The 21,436-nt window shown below is 42.4% G+C and overlaps 1 protein-coding gene across 1 annotated transcript in view; it reads right to left on the reverse strand.

The window, feature by feature from the left end:
- LOC126263565 (UDP-glucosyltransferase 2-like) overlaps positions 1 to 21,436 on the reverse strand; it is a 58,619-nt gene that overhangs the window by 21,514 nt on the left and 15,669 nt on the right. Inside the window, exons 3-4 of the mRNA XM_049960657.1 lie at positions 19,410 to 19,665; positions 8,308 to 8,514 (exon numbers count right to left, since the gene is read on the reverse strand). Coding sequence (XP_049816614.1) covers positions 8,308 to 8,514; positions 19,410 to 19,665 — 463 coding nt within the window. The remainder of the gene's footprint in view (positions 1 to 8,307; positions 8,515 to 19,409; positions 19,666 to 21,436) is intronic.

The following is a 21,436-nucleotide window of genomic DNA, read 5'->3' on the forward strand; positions in this document are numbered from 1 at the left end:
TATATCAAAATGTTAGAAGCATTCACAATCAAGCTACAGTAGCCCATTACAAACAGTATTGTAAGATGCTTAAAAATGTTATTAGCAAGGCAAAAAGTATGTGGTATGCAAATAGAATAGCTACTTCACAGGATAAAATTAAAGCCATATGGTCTGTTGTGAAGGAAGTGTCTGGTCAGCAGCAGAAGGTCGATGATATAAAGTCAGTACGCAGTAATAATATTTCTGTTACTGATAAATAAGATATATGTACAGTATTTAACAATCATTTTCTGAGCATTGCTGGTGAATTAAATAAAAATTTAGTTTCTAGAGGAAATCATATAAATTTCTTAGCAAATGCCTTTCCGAGATTGACGTCTGAAATACTCCTCTGTGATACAGACAAAAGGGAGATTGAGTCAATAATTAAATCACTGAAGACCAAGGACTCTCATGGTTATGATGGAGTGTCTAGCAGAATATTAAAGTACTGTGCTGCACATGTTAGCCCTGTATTTAGCCATATTTGTAATTTTTCCTTTAGGAATGGTCAGTTTCCTGAGCGATTAAAGTACTAAGTAGTAAAGCCACTTTATAAAAAGGGAGAAAGGGATAATGTAGATAATTTTAGACCTATTTCTATGCCATGAGTTTTTGCAAAAGTTATCAAAAAGTCTGTGTATGTAAGGTTAATTGATCATTTTATATCACACGATTTGCCATCAAATGTACAGTTCGGCTTTAGAAGTCGTTTGACAACTGAAAATGCTATATTCTCTTTTCTCTGTGAGGTAATGGATGGGCTAAACAAAAAGTTTCGAACGCTTGGCGTATTTTTTGATTTAACAAAGGCATTTGATTGTGTTGATCTCACAATATTGCTCCAGAAGTTGGACCATTACAGAATAAGGGGAGTAGCTCACAATTGGTTCACCTCTTACTTTAGCAACAGGAAGCAAAAGGTCATTATTCACAATGTTGATAACGGCTGTGATGTGGGATCTGAGTGGGGTACTGTCAAGTGGGGGGTGCCCCAGGGATCAGTGTTGGGGCCGCTCATGTTCCTTATTTATATAAATGATATGCCCTCTAGCATTATGGGTAACTAAAATATTTCTGTTTGCTGATGACACTAGCTTGGTAGTAAAGGATGTTGAGTGCAACATTGACTCGGTTTCAAGTAGTGCAGTATATGACCTTAGTTCATGGCTTGTAGAAAATAAACAAACGTTAAATCAAAGTAAGACTCAGTGTTTACGGTTTCTAACACACAATTCAACAAAACCTGACGTTTTAATCTCACAGAATGGACATATGATTAGTGAAACTGAACAGCTCACATTTCTAGGTGGTCATACAGATAGTAAGCTGTCGTGGAAAGCCCACGTTCAGGATCTTGTTCAAAGACAATACAGCCATTTTCACTATTCGAACGGTATCAAAAGTGAGTGATACTTCGACACGTAAATTAGTCTACTTTGCTTATTTTCATTCACTTATGCCGTATGGTATTATGTTTTGGGGTAACTCTTCCCATTCTAGAAGGATATTTTTGGCTCAGAAACGGGCGGTTCGGGCAATAAGTGGGGTGAGTTCACGAACCTTTTGTCGACCTCTGTTCATGAGTCTTGGTACTTTGACATTGGCCTCTCAATATGTACACTCCTGGAAATTGAAATAAGAACACCGTGAATTCATTGTCCCAGGAAGGGGAAACTTTATTGACACATTCCTGGGGTCAGATACATCACATGATCACACTGACAGAACCACAGGCACATAGACACAGGCAACAGAGCATGCACAATGTCGGCACTAGTACAGTGTATATCCACCTTTCGCAGCAATGCAGGCTGCTATTCTCCCATGGAGACGATCGTAGAGATGCTGGATGTAGTCCTGTGGAACGGCTTGCCATGCCATTTCCACCTGGCGCCTCAGTTGGACCAGCGTTCGTGCTGGACGTGCAGACCGCGTGAGACGACGCTTCATCCAGTCCCAAACATGCTCAATGGGGGACAGATCCGGAGATCTCGCTGGCCAGGGTAGTTGACTTACACCTTCTAGAGCACGTTGGGTGGCACGGGATACATGCGGACGTGCATTGTCCTGTTGGAACAGCAAGTTCCCTTGCCGGTCTAGGAATGGTAGAACGATGGGTTCGATGACGGTTTGGATGTACCGTGCACTATTCAGTGTCCCCTCGACGATCACCAGTGGTGTACGGCCAGTGTAGGAGATCGCTCCCCACACCATGATGCCGGGTGTTGGCCCTGTGTGCCTCGGTCGTATGCAGTCCTGATTGTGGCGCTCACCTGCACGGCGCCAAACACGCATACGACCATCATTGGCACCAAGGCAGAAGCGACTCTCATCGCTGAAGACGACACGTCTCCATTCGTCCCTCCATTCACGCCTGTCGCGACACCACTGGAGGCGGGCTGCACGATGTTGGGGCGTGAGCGGAAGACGGCCTAACGGTGTGCGGGACCGTAGCCCAGCTTCATGGAGATGGTTGCGAATGGTCCTCGCCGATACCCCAGGAGCAACAGTGTCCCTAATTTGCTGGGAAGTGGCGGTGCGGTCCCCTACGGCACTGCGTAGGATCCTACGGTCTTGGCGTGCATCCGTGCGGTCCGGTCCCAGGTCGACGGGCACGTGCACCTTCCGCCGACCACTGGCGACAACATCGATGTACTGTGGAGACCTCACGCCCCACGTGTTGAGCAATTCGGCGGTACGTCCACCCGGCCTCCCGCATGCCCACTATATGCCCTCGCTCAAAGTCCGTCAACTGCACATACGGTTCACGTCCACGCTGTCGCGGCATGCTACCAGTGTTAAAGACTGCGATGGAGCTCCGTATGCCACGGCAAACTGGCTGACACTGACGGCGGCGGTGCACAAATGCTGCGCAGCTAGCGCCATTCGACGGCCAACACCGCGGTTCCTGGTGTGTCCGCTGTGCCGTGCGTGTGATCATTGCTTGTACAGCCCTCTCGCAGTGTCCGGAGCAAGTATGGTGGGTCTGACACACCGGTGTCAATGTGTTCTTTTTTCCATTTCCAGGAGTGTATATTCCTTATTGTCGTTTCTTGTTACCAATATTAGTTTATTCCCAAGACTAAGCAGCTTTCACTCGGTTAATACTCGGCAGAAATCAAACCTCCATTTGAACCGGACTTCCTTAACGCGGGTGTGGAAACAGGTGCATCCATTTTCAATAAGCTGCCACTCGAATTCAAAAATCTTAGCAGTAATCCACACGCTTTCAAATCGAAACTGAAGAGTTTCCTCATGGGTCACTCCCTCTATACTGTCGAGGAGTTACTTGAAAAATTAAGCTGATTCTTTTGTAATGCCAACAGCGTTTACTTAAACTTATGGACAGACTTTTTTTCAGGTACATGAACATTTATGTTTATGTGTTATTACCTTTATGTTGTAAGTTCATGTACTGACACGTTCCATGACCTTGGAGATTCGCTCCTCAATTTGGTCCTACGGAACTTGACGTGTAAATAAATAAATAAATAAAAAAGGGTTGAAATGTTCGTACGAGGGGATGTGACGACTCCCCTCGTGTGAAATTTCCAAGGCGACGTTGGGCAGAATTTTGGTGAAATTTGATGTAAGTGTAGCATCAATTAATCCACCTTACAGCTCGCTTGAACTTCTGAGCTACTCGGCATGCGTGGAAACCTTGCTGTCTGAAGCGTCGCCAAGCCTGGGTGAGTCACAATGTTCCCCTTTTGCACAATTGCAGAAGACGGTTGTAGGCACCCTTGAGACAAAATTCAAACTTATACGATACAATGGGAGACAATTACAGGGTTTCTTGCGCAGTGCATTTTTCGGAACAGCTGCGTTTTGCTCACCCTGTATATATAAAAACGTGGACCACCGGAAATGAAGAACACGAAGCGTTGATAAAAATGAACTGGAAACTTTTGATATGTATTGCTTTGACAGAATGTTAAAATTATATCGACAAATAAAGCGCAAATTAAGAAATGCCGGAAATAACTGGTAAGTCTGTGGAGTATCTGCTATGGTATCCAGAAGTGGAGAACTTGACAGTGGAAGCACTTGTAGAAGGGGAAAGTAGAAAGAGCAGACCAAGACTACACCATAGAAAAAATATTATAGAAGATCTGCGGGTGATGTAATATGAAAGGCGTATCTTAAGAATCAGAAAATACAGTCTAAGACATATAAAAAACAGATGCACCCCGAATAAATCATCCAAACTGCACGGAAATTCGTAGATGTTATGTAAATCAACAGAGCAAAAATGCTTGCAATTTCACAAAAACTGCATGCTTTATGCAAGAGAAAGAGCTTCACTAATGGAGCAAGTCAGTAATGCGTTGAGCCGGTCGGAGTGGCCGAGCGGTTCTAGGCGCTTCAGTCTGGCACCGCGCGACCGCTACGGTCGCAGGTTCGAATCCTGCTTCGGGCATGGATGTGTGTGATGTCCTTATGTTAGTTAGGTTTAAGTAGTTCTAAGTTCTAGGGGACTGATGACCTCAGTCCCATAGTGCTCAGAGCCATTTTGAGCCAGTAATGCGTTGATCCATCCCTAACCCTTATGTAAGCAGTTATTCTGCTTGGCATTGACTGATATAGTTCTTGGATGTCCTCCTGAGGATTTTCATGGCAAATTCTGTCCCAATGGTGCGTTATATCGTCAAAATCCAACACTAGTTGGAGAGACCAGCCCATAATGCTCCAACATTCCGAATGGGGAGAGATCCGGAAAACGTGAGGGCCAAGTTCGGATTTGGTAAGCACGAAGACAAGCAAACACCGTTCAGTTCGAAACGAGACACATAACTGAAGACAATTCTACTCCAGTCGATGAGATTTCAGGCCGAAGACGTGTTTGGAGACGCAGTGGGATACCAAACTTTCGGCCGCTGTAATGGCCGACCCATTTGATTGTCATCTTCGGCATTCTTACAGTACAGCGGTACGTCGACGATATTCTCCTCCCAGTTTTGTTGCCCTTCATCTTCAGCCATCCAGGGCTTAAATATCAGCAAGATAGTGCCCGCCCCCACACGGAAAGAGTTTCTACTACGTCCTTGTCAAACCCTACCCTGCCGAGCAAAGTCGCCGGATCTCTCCCAATTGAGAACGTTTTGGGCATTACAGACAGAGCCCTCCTATCATCTCAAGACCTTGGCGATCTAACGAACCAGTTGGACAATATTTGGCACATTATCTCTCAGGAGGACCTTGTAATGGTTCTTTATTTACGTGACCATTACGGCACTCCAACCGCCAGTTCTCGATACCAGTAATATCGAACTACTTTTCTGTGAAGTAACAGACATATTTTTGTGACAATATTCACAATTGGTTTTATTAATGTATAGTTACTCCGATGTATCGATATATTACAGAGATATGGTTCTTGTGTGTATGCATTTCTGTGAGACTGTCATAATCTTTGACTTACTTGTAATCGTTTTGGCGTGAATGCGCACAGAGCAGTCTTAGTTTGAGTTTGCAGAAGTTATGTTGTTATTTCGCTTTGAAAAAGAACAGTCAAGTCTTGTGTTTAGTTAAAGTGGAAATTAAATATGTGAAGATTGATACAAAACTGTTTTTTTGATGATGTGACAATTAAGAAGAAGTATATGTGAATTTACAAGAACTCTATTAAAAATGTGGATCGTGAACACCAAGTCAAAAATTATTTCTACCATGCCATTGTTCTGATCATTAAGAATTTCGTGAAAAACGCATTTGTTAGGTCTTCAAATATTGCTAAAATGCAGATCAGAACCTTCTAGCAGCCAAAGTGGAATCACCATAGAATCAACAAGATGAGCCATAACGACTTCGACGAAATCTACGTGGGAATACATTCAAGATATGTGCCAAATTAATGACTTATTTACAGTGACCTCATTATTTCGATTCTGACGATACCACCCACCGTCAATAGTTTTGTTCTTGCCCGTTAAAACGAACATATGCTGCGTGAGCAATATTATTAATCTGCTTTCTAATCTACTTTGGAAGTGGTGGTATTGTTAGAACATCCAGGGACTATACAATCAATGCCAAGCTGAATAACTGGTTGCGTGAGGGCCAGAAGTTGACTAACACATTATTGGCTTGCTCTATATGTGAAGCTCTTTCTCTTGAATAAATCACGCAGTTTTTCTGAAAACGTAATCATTTGTTTCTCAGTAGATGTGCAGCATATCTACGAATTTGCGTCCCATACGGATAATTCCTTGCCGGCCGGGGTGGCCGTGTGGTTCTAGGCGCTACAGTCTGGAACCACGTGACCGCTACGGACGCAGGTTCGCATCCTGCCTCCGGTATGGATGAGTGTGATGTCCTTAGGTTAGTTAGGTTTAAGTAGTTCTAAGTTCTAGGGGACTGATGACAATTTCTTCGTCGTGCGTTGTGTTCTATTGTGTGTGTGTGTCTTTTTTGATCACAAAGATTGTTGTTGTTGTGGTCTTCAGTTCTGAGACTGGTTTGATGCAGCACTCCATGCTACTCTCCCAGTACCTACTGCAACATACATCCTTCTGAATCTGTTTAGTGTATTCATCTCTTGGTCTCCCTCTACGATTTTTACCATCCACGCTGCCCTTCTATACTAAATTGGTGATCCCTTGATGCCTCAGAACATGTCCTGCCAAACGATTCCTTCTTCTAGTTAAGTTGTGCCACAAACTTCTCTTCTCCCCAATCCTATTCAATACCTCCTCATTAGTTATATGATCTACCCATCTAATCTTCAGCGTTCTTCTGTAGCACCACATTTCGAAAGCTTCTATTCTCTTCTTGTACAAACTAGTTATCGTCCATGTTTCACTTCCATAAATGGCTACGCTCCATACAAATACTTTCAGAAACGACTTCCTGACACTTAAATCAATAGTCGATGTTAACAAATTTCTCTTCTACAGAAACGCTTTCCTTGCCATTGCCAGTCTACATTTGATATCCTCTCTACTTCGACCATCATGTTATTTTGCTCCCCAAATAGCAAAACTCCTTTACTACTTTAAGTGTCTCATTTCCTAATCTAATTCCCTCAGTATCACCCGACTTAATTCGACTACTTTCCATTATCCTCGTTTTGCTTATGTTGATGTTCATCTTATACCCTCGTTTCATGACACTGTCCATTACGTTCAACTGCTCTTCCAAGTCCTTTGCTGTCTCTTACAGAATTACAATGTCATCGGCGAACCTCAAAGTTTCTATTTCTTCTCCATGGATTTTAATACCTACTCCGAATTTTTCTTTTGTTTCCTTCACTGCTTGCTCAATATACAGATTGAATAACATCGGGGATAGGCTACAACCCTGTCTCACTCCTTGCCCAACCACTGCTTGCCTTTCGTGCCCCTCGACTCTTATAAATGCCATCTGGTTTCTGTACAAATTGCAAATAGCTTTTCGCTCCCTGTATTTTGCCCCTGCCACCTTCAGAATTTGAAAGAGAGTATTCCAGTCAACATTGTCAAAAGCTTTCTCTAAGTCTACAAATGCTAGAAATGTAGTTTTGCCTTTCCTTAATCTAGCTTCTAAGATAAGTCGTAGGGTCAGTATTGCCTCGCGTGTTCCAGTATTTCTACGGAATCCAAACTGATCTTCCCCGAGGTCGGCTTCTACCAGTTTTTCCATTCGTCTGTAGAGAATACGCGTTAGTATTTTGCATCCGTGACTTATTAAACTGATTGTTCGGTAATTTTCACATGTGTCAGCACCTGCTTTCTTTGGGATCGGAATTATTATATTCTTCTTGAAGTCTGAGGGTATTTCGCCTGTCTCATAAATCTTGCTCACCAGATGGTAGAGTTTTGTCAGGACTGGCTCTCCCAAGGCCGTCAGTAGTTCTAATGGAATGTTGTCTACTCCCGGGGCCTTGTTTCGACTGAGGTCTTTCAGTGCTCTGTCAAACTCTTCACGCAGTATCGTATCTCCCATTTCATCTTCATCTACATCCTCTTCCATTTCAATAATATTGTCCTCAAGTACATTGCCCTTGTATAGGCCCTCTATATACTCCCTCCACCTTTCTGCTTTCCCTTCTTTGCTTAGAACTGTGTTTCCATCTGAGCTCTTGATATTCATACAAGTGGTTCTCTTTTCTCCAAAAGCCTCTTTAATTTTCCTGTAGGCAGTATCTATCTTACCGCTAGTGTGATAACCCTCTACATCCTTACATTTGTCCTCTAGCCATCCCTGCTGAGCCACACAAAGATTAGCGTGACCTAAAAAGATGGAGCGCAGTATCGAATAACTCGAAATGCAAATGAATTTTTGAAATAAGTCCAGTGACGGTACCTGCGGCAGGGGCTGCGGCTGCTCGATGTGGAGGCCGCCGACCTCGACGACGTTGGGCAGCAGCGGCACTGCGCCGCCGATGGTCCAGTGCGTGTTGAGCAGCACGAGGCTCGTGGCCGACAGCGACTGCCACAGCGGCGGCAGCTGCGCGCCCAGGTGGCGGCGGTGTAGTTCCTCTGTGCCCGCGTAGAGGGCGCGGTGGCGCACCTGCCAACGGTCGAGAGGTCTTGACGCGGCAGCAGAGACACACGCCCGACGACAGCTGCGCGCTCAACAACACTGTGGTGGTGCCACCTCACAAATTAAGACTAGCTTTGCGTACAGTAACACGATGGGCATATCCGCGTGTGGAGGGTCCGACGACAACGAAAGTTCCCAGATCCGTCGTCGTCATACGGACGATGGTATAGGATTCCACAGGGGCCACAACGTGATGACAACTGCTTCACGTAGCTGACAGTTTTGACAGCGGATGTTACATTACTGACCTGTCAAGGACGGTAGATGTGCCCTGTATTGAAGGTCTCTGTGACGTTATCTTTCAACAAGATGCAAGACTGCATCTGATAATGTGTTACTGACAAATGGGCAGTGTACCACTCGTCAGCCCTTACTTGGGTTGAAGTAGGACTGAATGAAGCACATGGGTCATCAAAGCTCGGTTTCAAATGATGCCCACACTGGTTGTTGTTGTCAGACTTGGCAGAACTTTGTACTAAATTACGTCCCTTCTGTCGACCACATCGCCTACATATTTAGTCACGTTGTCGCTGTAGCGTATTCATATATAGTAAAAGAAATTCATTGTTTGGTATCTCCTGTGGTGCTCCAGTTTCAGTGGCCAGCAGCATATTCACAAGATGTTCAAAAATAGTGTAATGTTTATTTATGAGCCTCCGTGTTAAGGAGCTTTAGAAAGGCGAACATTATAAAGCGGACTAAAATGCAAAAGAAAACACAGCACAATTATGTTTAACAGTTAACAAAAAACTGTCATTGAAGAAAAGAAAGTACCAACTAATAACCGAGGGTGAACTACTTTACCGAAGCATATCAAGACGTTCAGTACAACATGTCTCTGAAGAGATATGTGATGGAGTACCTGTACTCTTTTGTAGGGCACTGCAGGGATACGTCGGGCAAACGTGGAGCATGAGTCCACAAAACACAGTTCTGTTATTGAAAGGTAGCGCCTACTCTCACTGTCCGTTAATATTATAGGGCTTTGATAACAGACAAAGGTGACAACCAGAACTAGAAAAATAACAAGTTGTAGTACTTTATGCCAGTTCGTTTCCCTTTAGTTTCCTTTACACTTCGTTTGGAATAAACTTTAGAAAAAATGGTTCAAATGGCTCTGAACAGTATGGGACTTAACATCTGTGGTCATCAGTCCCCTATAACTTAGAACTACTTAAACCTAAGCAACCTAAGGACATCACACACACCAATGCCCGAGGCAGGATTCGAACCTGCGACTGTAGTGGTCACGCGGTTCCAGACTGTAGCGCCTAGAACCACGCGGCCACACTGGCCGGCTAAACTGTAGAAAAAGAATAAGATTAAAATAATGTCACTGTCGGAATACCGCGCCATACGTTAGTTTCCAATGTCCCTTGATGCCACAGATTCAGTAACATCGCAAAAAACTCATAATTTTGTCGAATTGCGGGCAGAATCTTGAAATATTTGAAAAATATAATGACGAATCGAAATTTTAGTTACTTTTAAATTATGCCAGATGGAACGAGGAACATTCAGCGTTCCAAATACGGGAAGCATCACATTGTTATGTATCCAAAATAGAAATAAAAAAAATATTTTTGTAGATCAGAGATATTTAAAAAAATTATACATATTTGAGAGTGTCAAAGAACACTCTGACGACAGAATACGTAGCTCACGCACTGCTTTCGCCCACACACACAACGGTTGCACATTCCTGATGAAGAAATCTGTTATCTGTACGTCTGATATTTAGGGACTTAAACCCGCCCATTTTCGTTTGTTGTTATCCTGCCTACACTTTCCAGCCGCCACCGAAGTGGTCTGTGGTCACCAACACGCATTGCTGTGAAGACTCTCGACGTGCTAATTGACGGTTCGATTACAAGTGGTAGAGATCTTAATCATGGTGACGACATTGTTAAATCACTAGACGCGCATTCAACTGGAGGAGAGCCACAAATTACCCTCCGGCCATGCATATTTAAGTTTCACATATTGTAACCCGAATTACTGTGTCTTTGAAAAATTTGATGAATAGTAGACCAACAACATTTCCACACGGGTTTTTGAAAGGACGTGACGCGCTATTGCGGAAGATAGTACAGATCCAATGTAGAAAAATGTGCCCTGAACATACTACCAGAAAAAATACTTCTTGAGATATGAGCCTTTTCCTTGTGTCGAAAAAGGTCAGTACTCAATGATATGAGGTGTCTTTCTCTGACATTCATAACCCATTTCTTATTAGTTGTGTTTCCCTCTGTAGTTAGCCCAGTTTTGTGCACTCGTTAGAGATACCATACACAACCGTCTCCTACGTCACCTATATAGTACGCATCGTTTTGAGTTTGTTGTGACATCAGATCAATATTTGTGATTTGGAGGAAAGTGCTAAGCGTGAACAGTGAAATAGAATGCTATTGTTCTACGCAGTAAATTGCAGACATGATGCTCTGATAGGGTTTTGGTAACTGCGTTAGTTAACAGGCCTGTGTCACGTAGACTGAACAAAACCTTGAACGCTTCTTTTCTCTGAAAAATAAATTTTCGCTGGTTGTTCCAGCCACATACAAAGAAGGATGATTTTTAACAAGGACAAGAGATGACGGCAGACCTCGCCGGATGTGGAGGAGCGCGTGATGCGACGAGTCGACTATGATCCTCATCACACAGTTATGGTCGAGCCGGGACGTTATTCTCGTCACATACATCGTGTACAGTACCTCAGGCGGCGAGACTACCCTGCCAGATTCCATTTCTGACAATTCGTTCTCAGACGGAGAGGTGGCAAACTGTAGTTCACAGCTTAGAGGTTACTTACAGTTGAGGCAGGATTCATACTGAGTGGGATAATAAATTGCCAAAACAAACACATGTGAGAATATGCAGTATTATCTGGTGAACAGGGTAGGAATAATAGATGTCATACTTATAGGGCCGGACGCAATACCACGCAATGAACTGGATCTGTCTGTCACCGTTATCTTCATGGCAAATCTCTTTTGCAATTCGAGAGCTGCACTCTTCTAGAAACACAGCGGATGTTGTAATTGCTTGGGCTTCCGCAGCCAAAGCCAGTTGACATAAAAGTTTTCTTAATACCGCACAGCGTCGTAATGTAAAAGCTATACTGGAGAAACCACCGTTTTGGCCTCTGGTACAGGGGCCTTCTGAAGAACGCTGTTGTAACCGTCGTTGAAACGTCGGGTTATCCGGTAGAGTTTTCACTTTATCACGCGGTACGATACTAAGAAAACTCTTATGTCAACAGCGGATGGGAATTATGTAGGGCGGGGCACCCTCGGTTTTCCACGGCTCGTAGGACCTTACGTAACACAAAGATTTAATGAGCCGTGGATTGTCCGAGGATGTCCAGTAGCATGACATCCATGTTCACGTCAACTTAATCTCCAACATTTTGCGCTATGAGGATATTTAAACTCAAAGGTGTATGCCACACCCATCTAAAAGATGCACAAGCTACAGCCACGGGTGTGTTCCAATGTGCTTCATCATACACGAGGAAAGCCAAGTGTGTATGCCAACTGTGGCTGCGTGAACAGTGTATTCTCCAGGTGTATGTTTCCCAATCTCAGTCGAGTTCTTCCTTATGCTCTATTACGTCAATAGCCGTATGCGTAGGTGTCCTAGCTATTATACTTATCTTGATACTGCAAAATAGTCTTAAATGATTGTTCAAACCACTTATATTGTCATTTTCGTTTATAAAGAGTAGTTCACCTGCCCCTGCCAATGTCGTGTTATGCAAAAAGCAATGTTATATCTGTTTTTCATAAATCACGCGAGACATTTACAATTTATGGCTTATGAAGACCAGATATAATTGTGGGTGTCATAAAACGACGTCGATAAGTGCAGCTGAAACTCAATGTATATGATTTATATATTCGTGTCATGCTGTTGGCAGAGAAAAAAATGGAGAAGAATGATTTCACTGAGCGCCTCCCAGCTACGATAGGAGAGAATGGATTATATATTGACAAGTATTTGTTTCTGGACATACGTTTACAATTCTTTTCTCGTTATGACTTGTACTGTATCTTTTAGAAAGACACCTGTGTAAATTTTGAACATCATTTGCACATATGATTGTCAACGAAATGTGTTTCTTTCAATTACAATTTCGACCAAATGTCACTATCTAACTTTCGGGGTCATTGCAAAGTACCTCCAGTGTTGCAGAAAGCGGCTGCGCGAATATGAGACGTATAACAAAATAACATCTCCGCGGACAGAGCGTATCTGCAAGTTTTTAAATCACATTACGGCGAATGTCTGTAATTGCGTGCAGTTAATTGACGTCGTTGACAAACTGCATGGGTGGACGCAACAGCAGCCCAGTTTATAAATCTGTTCAATGGGTTGCCTATCCGCAGGTGCTAACGGATGCGATGCTTCAGTGTAAGTGTTTTAAGCTAAGATAAATTAGTCTCCTGTTCGTCCCCCCCCCCCGCCCCCCCCCCCCCTTCACAGTTTGTCAGCGTACTGAGTAAATTCCTTGTGCAAATGTGAGAAAGTATGTTCAAACTGTTTGCGTAGCGTGTATCTGAGGCAGCTCGGTATTAACGTAGAGGCATGTGGGTAAATTTCCTAAAAACCACATGCAGACTGGCCAGCACACCGACCTGCCGGGTGGATTTGATGTGGGGGCGCCAGACACCCGGGTCCCAGAAGCGGTCGCGTTAACAGGCCCCGATGACCGGTCGGTGGTCTACATGTTCTGACATGCCTGGCTACTTTGTGTTGCGGTCTGCTGCTATGTCACAACGTGTACTACGATGCTCCGTCCACTGATGTGTGACATTTTCCTCTGTGTTTCGTAATTTTCACGCAGACGTTTTCTTTAACAGTGGAGGGACTTAAGAGTGCAAAAGTCGGTGCAAAAGTACGTACTGATGATATAAACAATATACACTACGTTTGATAAGTAAATAAAATAACCTTCAACAAATCATATTTGTCGATAGCCATTTTTTGGAGTCATCGATTTTCTGACGAGCTCGATGGGGCTCAACAAAAATTCTTCTCTTATTCCATCACCATCTCAGAGTACCATCTGCACCCTACATGCTCAATTATTAATGGGGTTTACACCACTCTCTACTTGCCCTTACAATTTTTACACTGCAGAACTTCCTCTGGTGGAATACAAGTTATTCCATAAGATCTTAACACAAGTCCTATCATTCTGACCTATCTGTTCCACTCCTCACCGACTCTGCAGAGAACTTCCCCATTCCTTATCCTACCACTCTATCTAATTTTCAGCATCCTTCTGTAACACATCTCAAACACTTTGATTCTCTTCGAGTTTCCCCACACTCTTTTATTCATTAGCAAACTGTGCAGTGTTCCTAACATTCTTCTTACTGAGCCTGATGTATCATATTAGCAGACTTCTCTGGGCCAGGAATCCCGTCTTTGTCAGTGTTAGTGTGTATATTGTATTTTCCTAGCTTTGTCTTTATTTGTCATTTTGCTTTCAAGGAAACAGAATTTCTTCACTTCTTCTAGTTCCAGTTTTGATGTTGCATTTATTGTTGATCTCATTTCTGTTACTCATCATTACATTCATCTTCATTTGAAAGCTTTTTGTTAGTTGTTTTAGATATGTTCTTTTAGATATGTATAAATTGTTTAATTTATGGAACTCCTTCAGCTAACCCTGAGTTACAATTACTTCACTTTTAACGGCAACATATATAAACAACCAGGTGGCCTAGCAATGGGATCATGTATATCTGGTACCATACCTGACATATACATAAATCGATTAGAACAAAAATTATTTAACAGCCAAGAACCTTGCCTAAAGAAAATTGAATTTTGTGGGTGATATGTAGATGACACACTACTGTTAGTGAAAGGGGACACCAAAGACATTACAGACATTCTAAATTACTTCAGTAGTCTACATGATGAATTCCAATTTACAGTGGAAAACGAGCAAAATAAAAGCATCAATTCTCTGGACCTAAATATTACAAGACACAACAACACATGCACAGTCAAAATTCATAGGAAAAAACACAATGACTGACACCACAATCCCTGCAACCTCGTGTCACCCAAATATCCCTAAACAGGCAGCATACAGGTCCATGTTACATAGGGCAACTAAAATACCATTGAACCAAGAAAATATGCAACAAGAAATAAACACAGTGAAATAAATTGGAGTTGCCAATGGGTACAATGCTTCCATAGTTGACACAACCCTAGACAAAGCGAAGAAAGTCCCAGGTACAAGCTGCAAATGTATATCTAATATCCCATACATTGACAATGTATCACTGAAAACTGCAAATATTTTCAAAAATCACAAAGTAAAAATTGGGTTTTCTACTCAAATAAACTACAACAAAAACTAATACACAATAAAAAGTGTAAGCATGATCCATACTCAGACTCTGGAATATACGAGATCACACGCCAGGAATGCTCCATGTTTACCTAGGACAAACAGGCCGAAATTTCAACACCAGGTACACAGAGCACATAAAAGACTACACACACAACAGACACACTACATAATACAGGACACCCATTTGGAAAAATAGAGCAATCTGTCAAAGTACTCCACGGACTAAATAAAGGTCATAAAATGTATTTGCTAGAAGAACTGGAGATATATTCACATTACAGAAAATATGAAAATAAAATATTACACTAAAAACTTGAAAGTGAATCAGTGAATTCCTTCAGATGTTTCGATAGTATTCTTAAATAAAAATAGTAACACATCGAAGTAGGCACAATTGTAAAATAGACATAAGTAAATTATGATCCAAATTGTAAAGGTAAATATCCTCTGTACAAAAGCATATTATACTCTGTGGAAGACCAATAATGTCATCTCTGTTGACTACTTGTAGGAACATCAATGGAACTGTTTTTTAATGTAAAATGTTTTCGATGTTTAAAAGTGTGCAACAAGTTGTGTGTGATGTTTAATGTGTGTCAGACTCTGCACAAATGGACCACAGGGAAACTGTAAGTACAAATTCTTCTAAATTTCGCCACTAACTTCACAAAAAGATCTTTAACCAACTAAAAATCGCGTGTTTTCTTAAATATTATAGTAAAGTCAACGAAATGAAGCAGAACTCGCACATCGACAACATCACATAGGAATGACATAACAAACACAAAAAACGCACTTGAAAATGGGAATCATTTCCCGAACCGCGTCGTGTGAAGAATAAAATAAAGTAAATCGTGACTGGTGGCAGATGAGTTATTTATAAACAAACCTATTGTTTTCACAGTCGCAGGCTTTCAGAACCATTTATAAAGGATCAAATCAGATCAAGAGTGAAAAATATGAATTGGAGACTTATAATGAAATGATCTGATTAGAAAATCCGGTCTGAGATGTAAAATTATTTTACTTTTATTTCAATTTCACATAAGTAAACTGCTGGGTGAAGGGAGTGAAGGAATGTGTGACGCGAAGAGGGGAGAACTGGACGAAGGTGGTAGAGGGGGAATGGTGGAAAGACAGAACACGATGGAGAGGCTTGTGTTCCCGACAGACCCAGCCAGTGGCTGGAAACTGTCCAAGATGATGATGATGATAAGTAAACTGCCTAAATTTTAGTCCCATAATGCTCAGAGCCATTTGAACCATTTCATGACAAATTGCTGGAAACAGTATATACCGTAATATATATATATATATATATATATATATATATATATATATATATATATAAGTATCTATTTAGAGAGGCCTTAAGCGGAATGACCACTTATAGCAAATAGCAAGAAAAGTTGTTGCCAGACTGAGAATTATCTTACGGAAATCTAACCCACTCACGAAAGAAGTGTCTTACGAGGCACTTGTTCGACCGATTCTTGACTATTGTTCATTATCTGGGATCCCTACCAGGTAGGACTGACAGAAGAGATAGAGAAGATCCAACGAAGAGCGACGCGTTTCGTCACGTGATTGCTTGGTCGGGGCGAGAGCGTTACAGAGGTGCTCGGCATATTCCAGTGGCAGGCGCTACAACAGGCATCATGGAGAGGTTTACTATTGAAACTTCGAGAGAGTACTTCACGGGAAGAGCTGGACAACATATTACTTCCAGCCACACATCTCGTAAAATGACCACGACTTGATAATTCGAGAAATTGAACCTAATGCTGAGGCTTACCGACAGTCATTCATCCCACACGCCATTCGCGAGCGAAACAGTGAAGAGGGGATCAGATAGTGGTGCCAGAAGTACTCTCCGCCACATACCGTCATTGGGCTTACGGCGTATTGATGTAGATGCAGATGTAAACAGTGATATCCAGAGATTGATGGATACAACGAAATGCTCTAGAAGAACATTAATTTTGTAATTTAAACCTGCGGTAAACGTCATCGTAACACACATAAACACAAGGTAAACTCATGGAAACTGCTTGTCGAATGGATCTCAGGCGGATTATTCGATATACACCTATAATATTATAACTGAATATAATTTTCCTCATGTGAGGTGGAACAGCCGTATATTCGTTGAGAGACATTGTAACGTTCCACTTCAGGTCTGCTGTACCCTTATTTATTTAATTGCTTACCATTTACCAGTTTCGTCCTTACAGCCATACTCAAATGCCAACATATTGTAATATATCCAGTTATTTCACAGGGGACATCGCAGTTCTGAAAACTATACATATGCTGGTCAAAGCTTATCATGATCCCAGAGCCAAACTAATTGTTCTTTCAGTCTGACGATTATGTGGACAAAAAGCTGCGACATAAATCCAGCAACTTCAGAGTAACGTTCAGCCCTAGAAGTATCGATACACATTGAAATCCCTCGCTCACTGTCTTCTGTTTCTATGGGCCCCTGGTCATTCCCAACTTAATATGCGGGCTTCGTCTCGTTGGTCGGTTTAACGAATTTTAGAAAAAAAATGCGGGTGAACAATTCTTAATACCTCTTAATAACAATGAGAAACAACAAAAAATTAACCAAGTAAATCAGCCTTGCGGAAAATACTCTGTCACCTTGGAGCTGGAATGTGAATGCGGACCGGTTCCAGAAGTTCAGCGAGGAGGAACGATGCGACCAAAGAGAGGTAAAGTTTATACTGTCGTGACTCACACATCAAGGAAGGCAGTACGCCCATGCAACCAAAGACGTATTAGCAACTTGGAGGGGAGGAAAGCCGATGAAGTATGAACAGATGAGATACAGTAAACATGTGCGAGTCAATGGCAGGAGCTAAAAGGTACTAGATACCGTTTAAAGTTTCTGTTCACGCAAATGGGTGGTAGTAACCTACGCTACGTACGAAACGTTGTATCTCGGAAGGATTTGTTTTTTTTTCTTTATTGATTTTCAATTCCCCCCGAAGGGGGCGGGCTGGCAGCAGCTTACTACGCTGCTCTACAGCCTACAGGCTTTTTTTAAATAAAGGAAGAAGAAAGAAACAAGGTAAAACAGGCGATAAAATGGTGATTTGTAGTGTAAAATGGCGTAAAAATGCGGAAAGTTAAAACAGAAAGCAAAAGAGGTTGGCAATGGAGATAAAATACACAGGAATCAGACAAGTAACATAGTAGACACACAATTAAAAAACACGGCGTCAGTCTGGTTTCTGTTCGCAAGAGATAAAAGACACACCCAGCGACAGTATGATGGCCGTTCGCAACAAGTCCCAAAAAACACAACACGGAACACTCACTGTAAAACACGCACTGTAGAACACTCACTGGAGAACACTGCACGAAAGTGGCAGCACCAAGATGACACTCCCGAGCCAAAGGCCGATGGGGTGGGGGGGACCTGCAGGAGGGCTCGGAAGGAGGGCACGCGACGTTTTTGATGCTGATCCGCCCACTATAAAAAGACGTTGAATTGTAGTGTCAGTTCGATGCTACTCGAAGGACTAAAGAAATTTAAGATTTTACATATAGTCGACAAAGATCTCATTAGGGATGTGTTGTGTACATAGTTCCGCGTAGTCAGCGCGTACACAACTTTCCCAACAGAGCGTGTCCCGCTAAGCACAACAACGCAGGCGCAGCGCTCGTCCATCTCCGCACTACGAGATGGCGCTGTCTTAGAGACGGACCAAATTCTGCTTCCGCCGATCCGCGTATTAATATGTAACGCAGCCAATGAGATTGATGTTAACGTAGAACCTTTTCTCCTCGCGGATCACATTCGCGCAGTGATACCTGAACGCGCGAGGTATTATAACGAGTGTACAGACCTCCGATTGGTGTGCATTTGTCTGTACCAGTCTATAGTCAAGTTTCAGTCTGCGCCTCATAAGATTACCATATTCCTGTACATAGCCATGAAGATAAATGAATAGACACTTTGTCAAGTATCAGAGATATGTGAGAGTAAGATTAACGTACCAAGACCAAAGGAACTTCAGATTGTCAGTTGTAAACAGCACCCAGAATCAAGTTACGTAATATCTATGCTTTTTATTATTTTAATAAATGTGTGTGAGAATTAATCAAGTTGTGTTTAAAGTTAGTCACCGTCAATCTGCTACTCTAAGCGTGCAAGTGGCATTTCTATCGTCTGACCTAACGGCAGAAGATACACGCCACGATAAGACCACGAGACATATTGCTGACACTCACCTACTTTGTTAGAGCGACAAGTCAAATAATCTGATGGTGTGTGTACCGAAGGTCTTACAGTACGCACACCACAGGATGATATTGTAACTAACATTTTGCAATAATTGTAAATAAGTGCAGTCTTATTACATTAAAGTGCCTGATCATTCGCCTGAAGTGATTTAGGGAAGTATCAGAAAATTTACATCCTGCAGGAATACACTGTACAAAATTGGCACAGTGCTAGTTCTAACATGCCCATACTTACAAGTTTCATAAAAAGATGATAAAAGGTGTTGAGAAAGCGTTCGTAGAAACTCATGTTGCCAGTTTCGTAGGAGAGGAAGTAGGTGCCGACGTAGGCAGGATTGTGAGGGTTGGCAACCCTGTCGCTGCACCAAGGCGTCATCAAACTAGTTGACACAGCCACGAGTGGCACCCCACCGAGGAGGTGCGCAATAGGGTCGAAGCAGTTGACCAACAAAGCGTGCACTATCACCATGTCGAACTGCTTCTCGCCACACCTGTCGAAGATCAATTTCATTATACATAGACGAAGTTCGTAGTAAGACAATTATTTTGGTAAAAAACAGGGAGAGGTCGGAACTATAGGCTCATTGGTACCTGCGTCAAATGGTTACTCCTTGTGAACCAGAAATGGAATTTGAAACATAGTCCGATTCACGAACGATCTCGGTTCACACAGCTCGAGGCACAGGTGGGGGTTGCATTGTTGTCAGATCCAAGCGACAGTGGTGGTATCCCTATTAGAGGTGGCAAAAATGAAGTAACTGATAGAAATAACCGGCTATTGAGAAGTAGAAGTTACTGTGATAACCGCTCGTCTGGCACTAGCAGTTGTTTCAGTAACTGCCAACAGTGCCTCGCGCCATCTGTTTACCGAAGATCGCACTACGCTTCCGCATCAACTCATCTGAGATCTGACTACAATGGAGAGGGATAGACTATTTGGAAGCTGTTCTATACTTCATGGAAATACGTAGATGCGCGCCAGCTGTTGATGGAACTGTGTACTATTTCGTGCGCTCTCACTACTCTCAGCACAAACAATTAAATAAAGTGAATAATGTCAGAGCGGTGTCTGATAGGAGAGACCGAAAAGGCAATGCACATGTACGGTCGTTCCCTTGAGTCACTGCTGTGTGTGTCAATTTAGTTTGGGCGGATAGTAGAAATAGTTACCATAAGGAATTCGAGCGACTATGGGAATAACTGAAAGAGGTCGGCATATTTCTCTGGCATTTATTTTATTGACCCGCAGTTCTTGTTCTCTGGCAGTCTGAGGGCTACCACTACAGTTAACCTGGGAGTCAGCAACTGTGTTCCTGACTCCAGTTAAAGGTCGTAGAACTAGTCATATTTCCAAGGAGGATAGTTAGTGGAGTGAACAAAGTAGTCGTATTGCTACGGAGATAACCGCATAACATCTGGGATTCCAGAGAGATGACAAATAACGGGGTTCCATTCTCATCATTTCTTGTAGTTCTGGAACAGGTGTCACTTTCTTTCCGGCCGCTGGTTGCGTTATAGAGTACTGGTTTTCGTTGCATTGTTTTTCTCTGTGTTGTTGCCACTAGGCTAGTGGTACTAGCAATAGTCTTAAACATGGAAAGCTACGACATTTTGTAAAGAGTATCCAACATGTTAATATTTTTTAGGATTTTACACTGAAATATTTGAATATTGTAGGCGACCTAAAATTGGAAAATAGTTGAGTATACTCTCAAAGTATACCATATCCCTAATGCTTAATTACCCCATTATGATGAAAAAGTGCCGGTGCTGTATCTAATCAATCTCATTAAAGTGTATCTTATCAACTTTAGTACAAAAAACTTGTGCAGTTTGGCGGAACATAGCTTTGTGCTTTACTAAGAGGAAAATGAGTTTTCTCAATTTTTACACATCCATTACAAAAGGACTTTTATTGGTTTAATTTTTGGCCAATGACTTTGAAAGATTTTCTGCGTTATATTGAGTACATCAAATTCATACAAGAAAATTTTAAAATTGAGTATTTACTCTTCAGACACATGTATAGTAAATTAACCATTTGATGGAGGCATATTTGGAAATTTGTGGTGATTTCTATGGGACCAAACATCGGTCCCTATGCTTACACACTACTTAATCTAACTTAAACTAATTTACGCTAAGGACAACTCACACACCCATGCCCACGGGAGGACTCGAACCTCCGACAGGGGCAACTGCGCGAACCGTGGCAAGGCGCCATAGACCGCACGGCTAGCCAGCGCGGCGGTCATATTTGGA

This window comes from Schistocerca nitens, chromosome 6, assembly GCF_023898315.1.
Source record: "Schistocerca nitens isolate TAMUIC-IGC-003100 chromosome 6, iqSchNite1.1, whole genome shotgun sequence".
Taxonomy (NCBI): Eukaryota; Metazoa; Arthropoda; class Insecta; order Orthoptera; family Acrididae; genus Schistocerca; species Schistocerca nitens.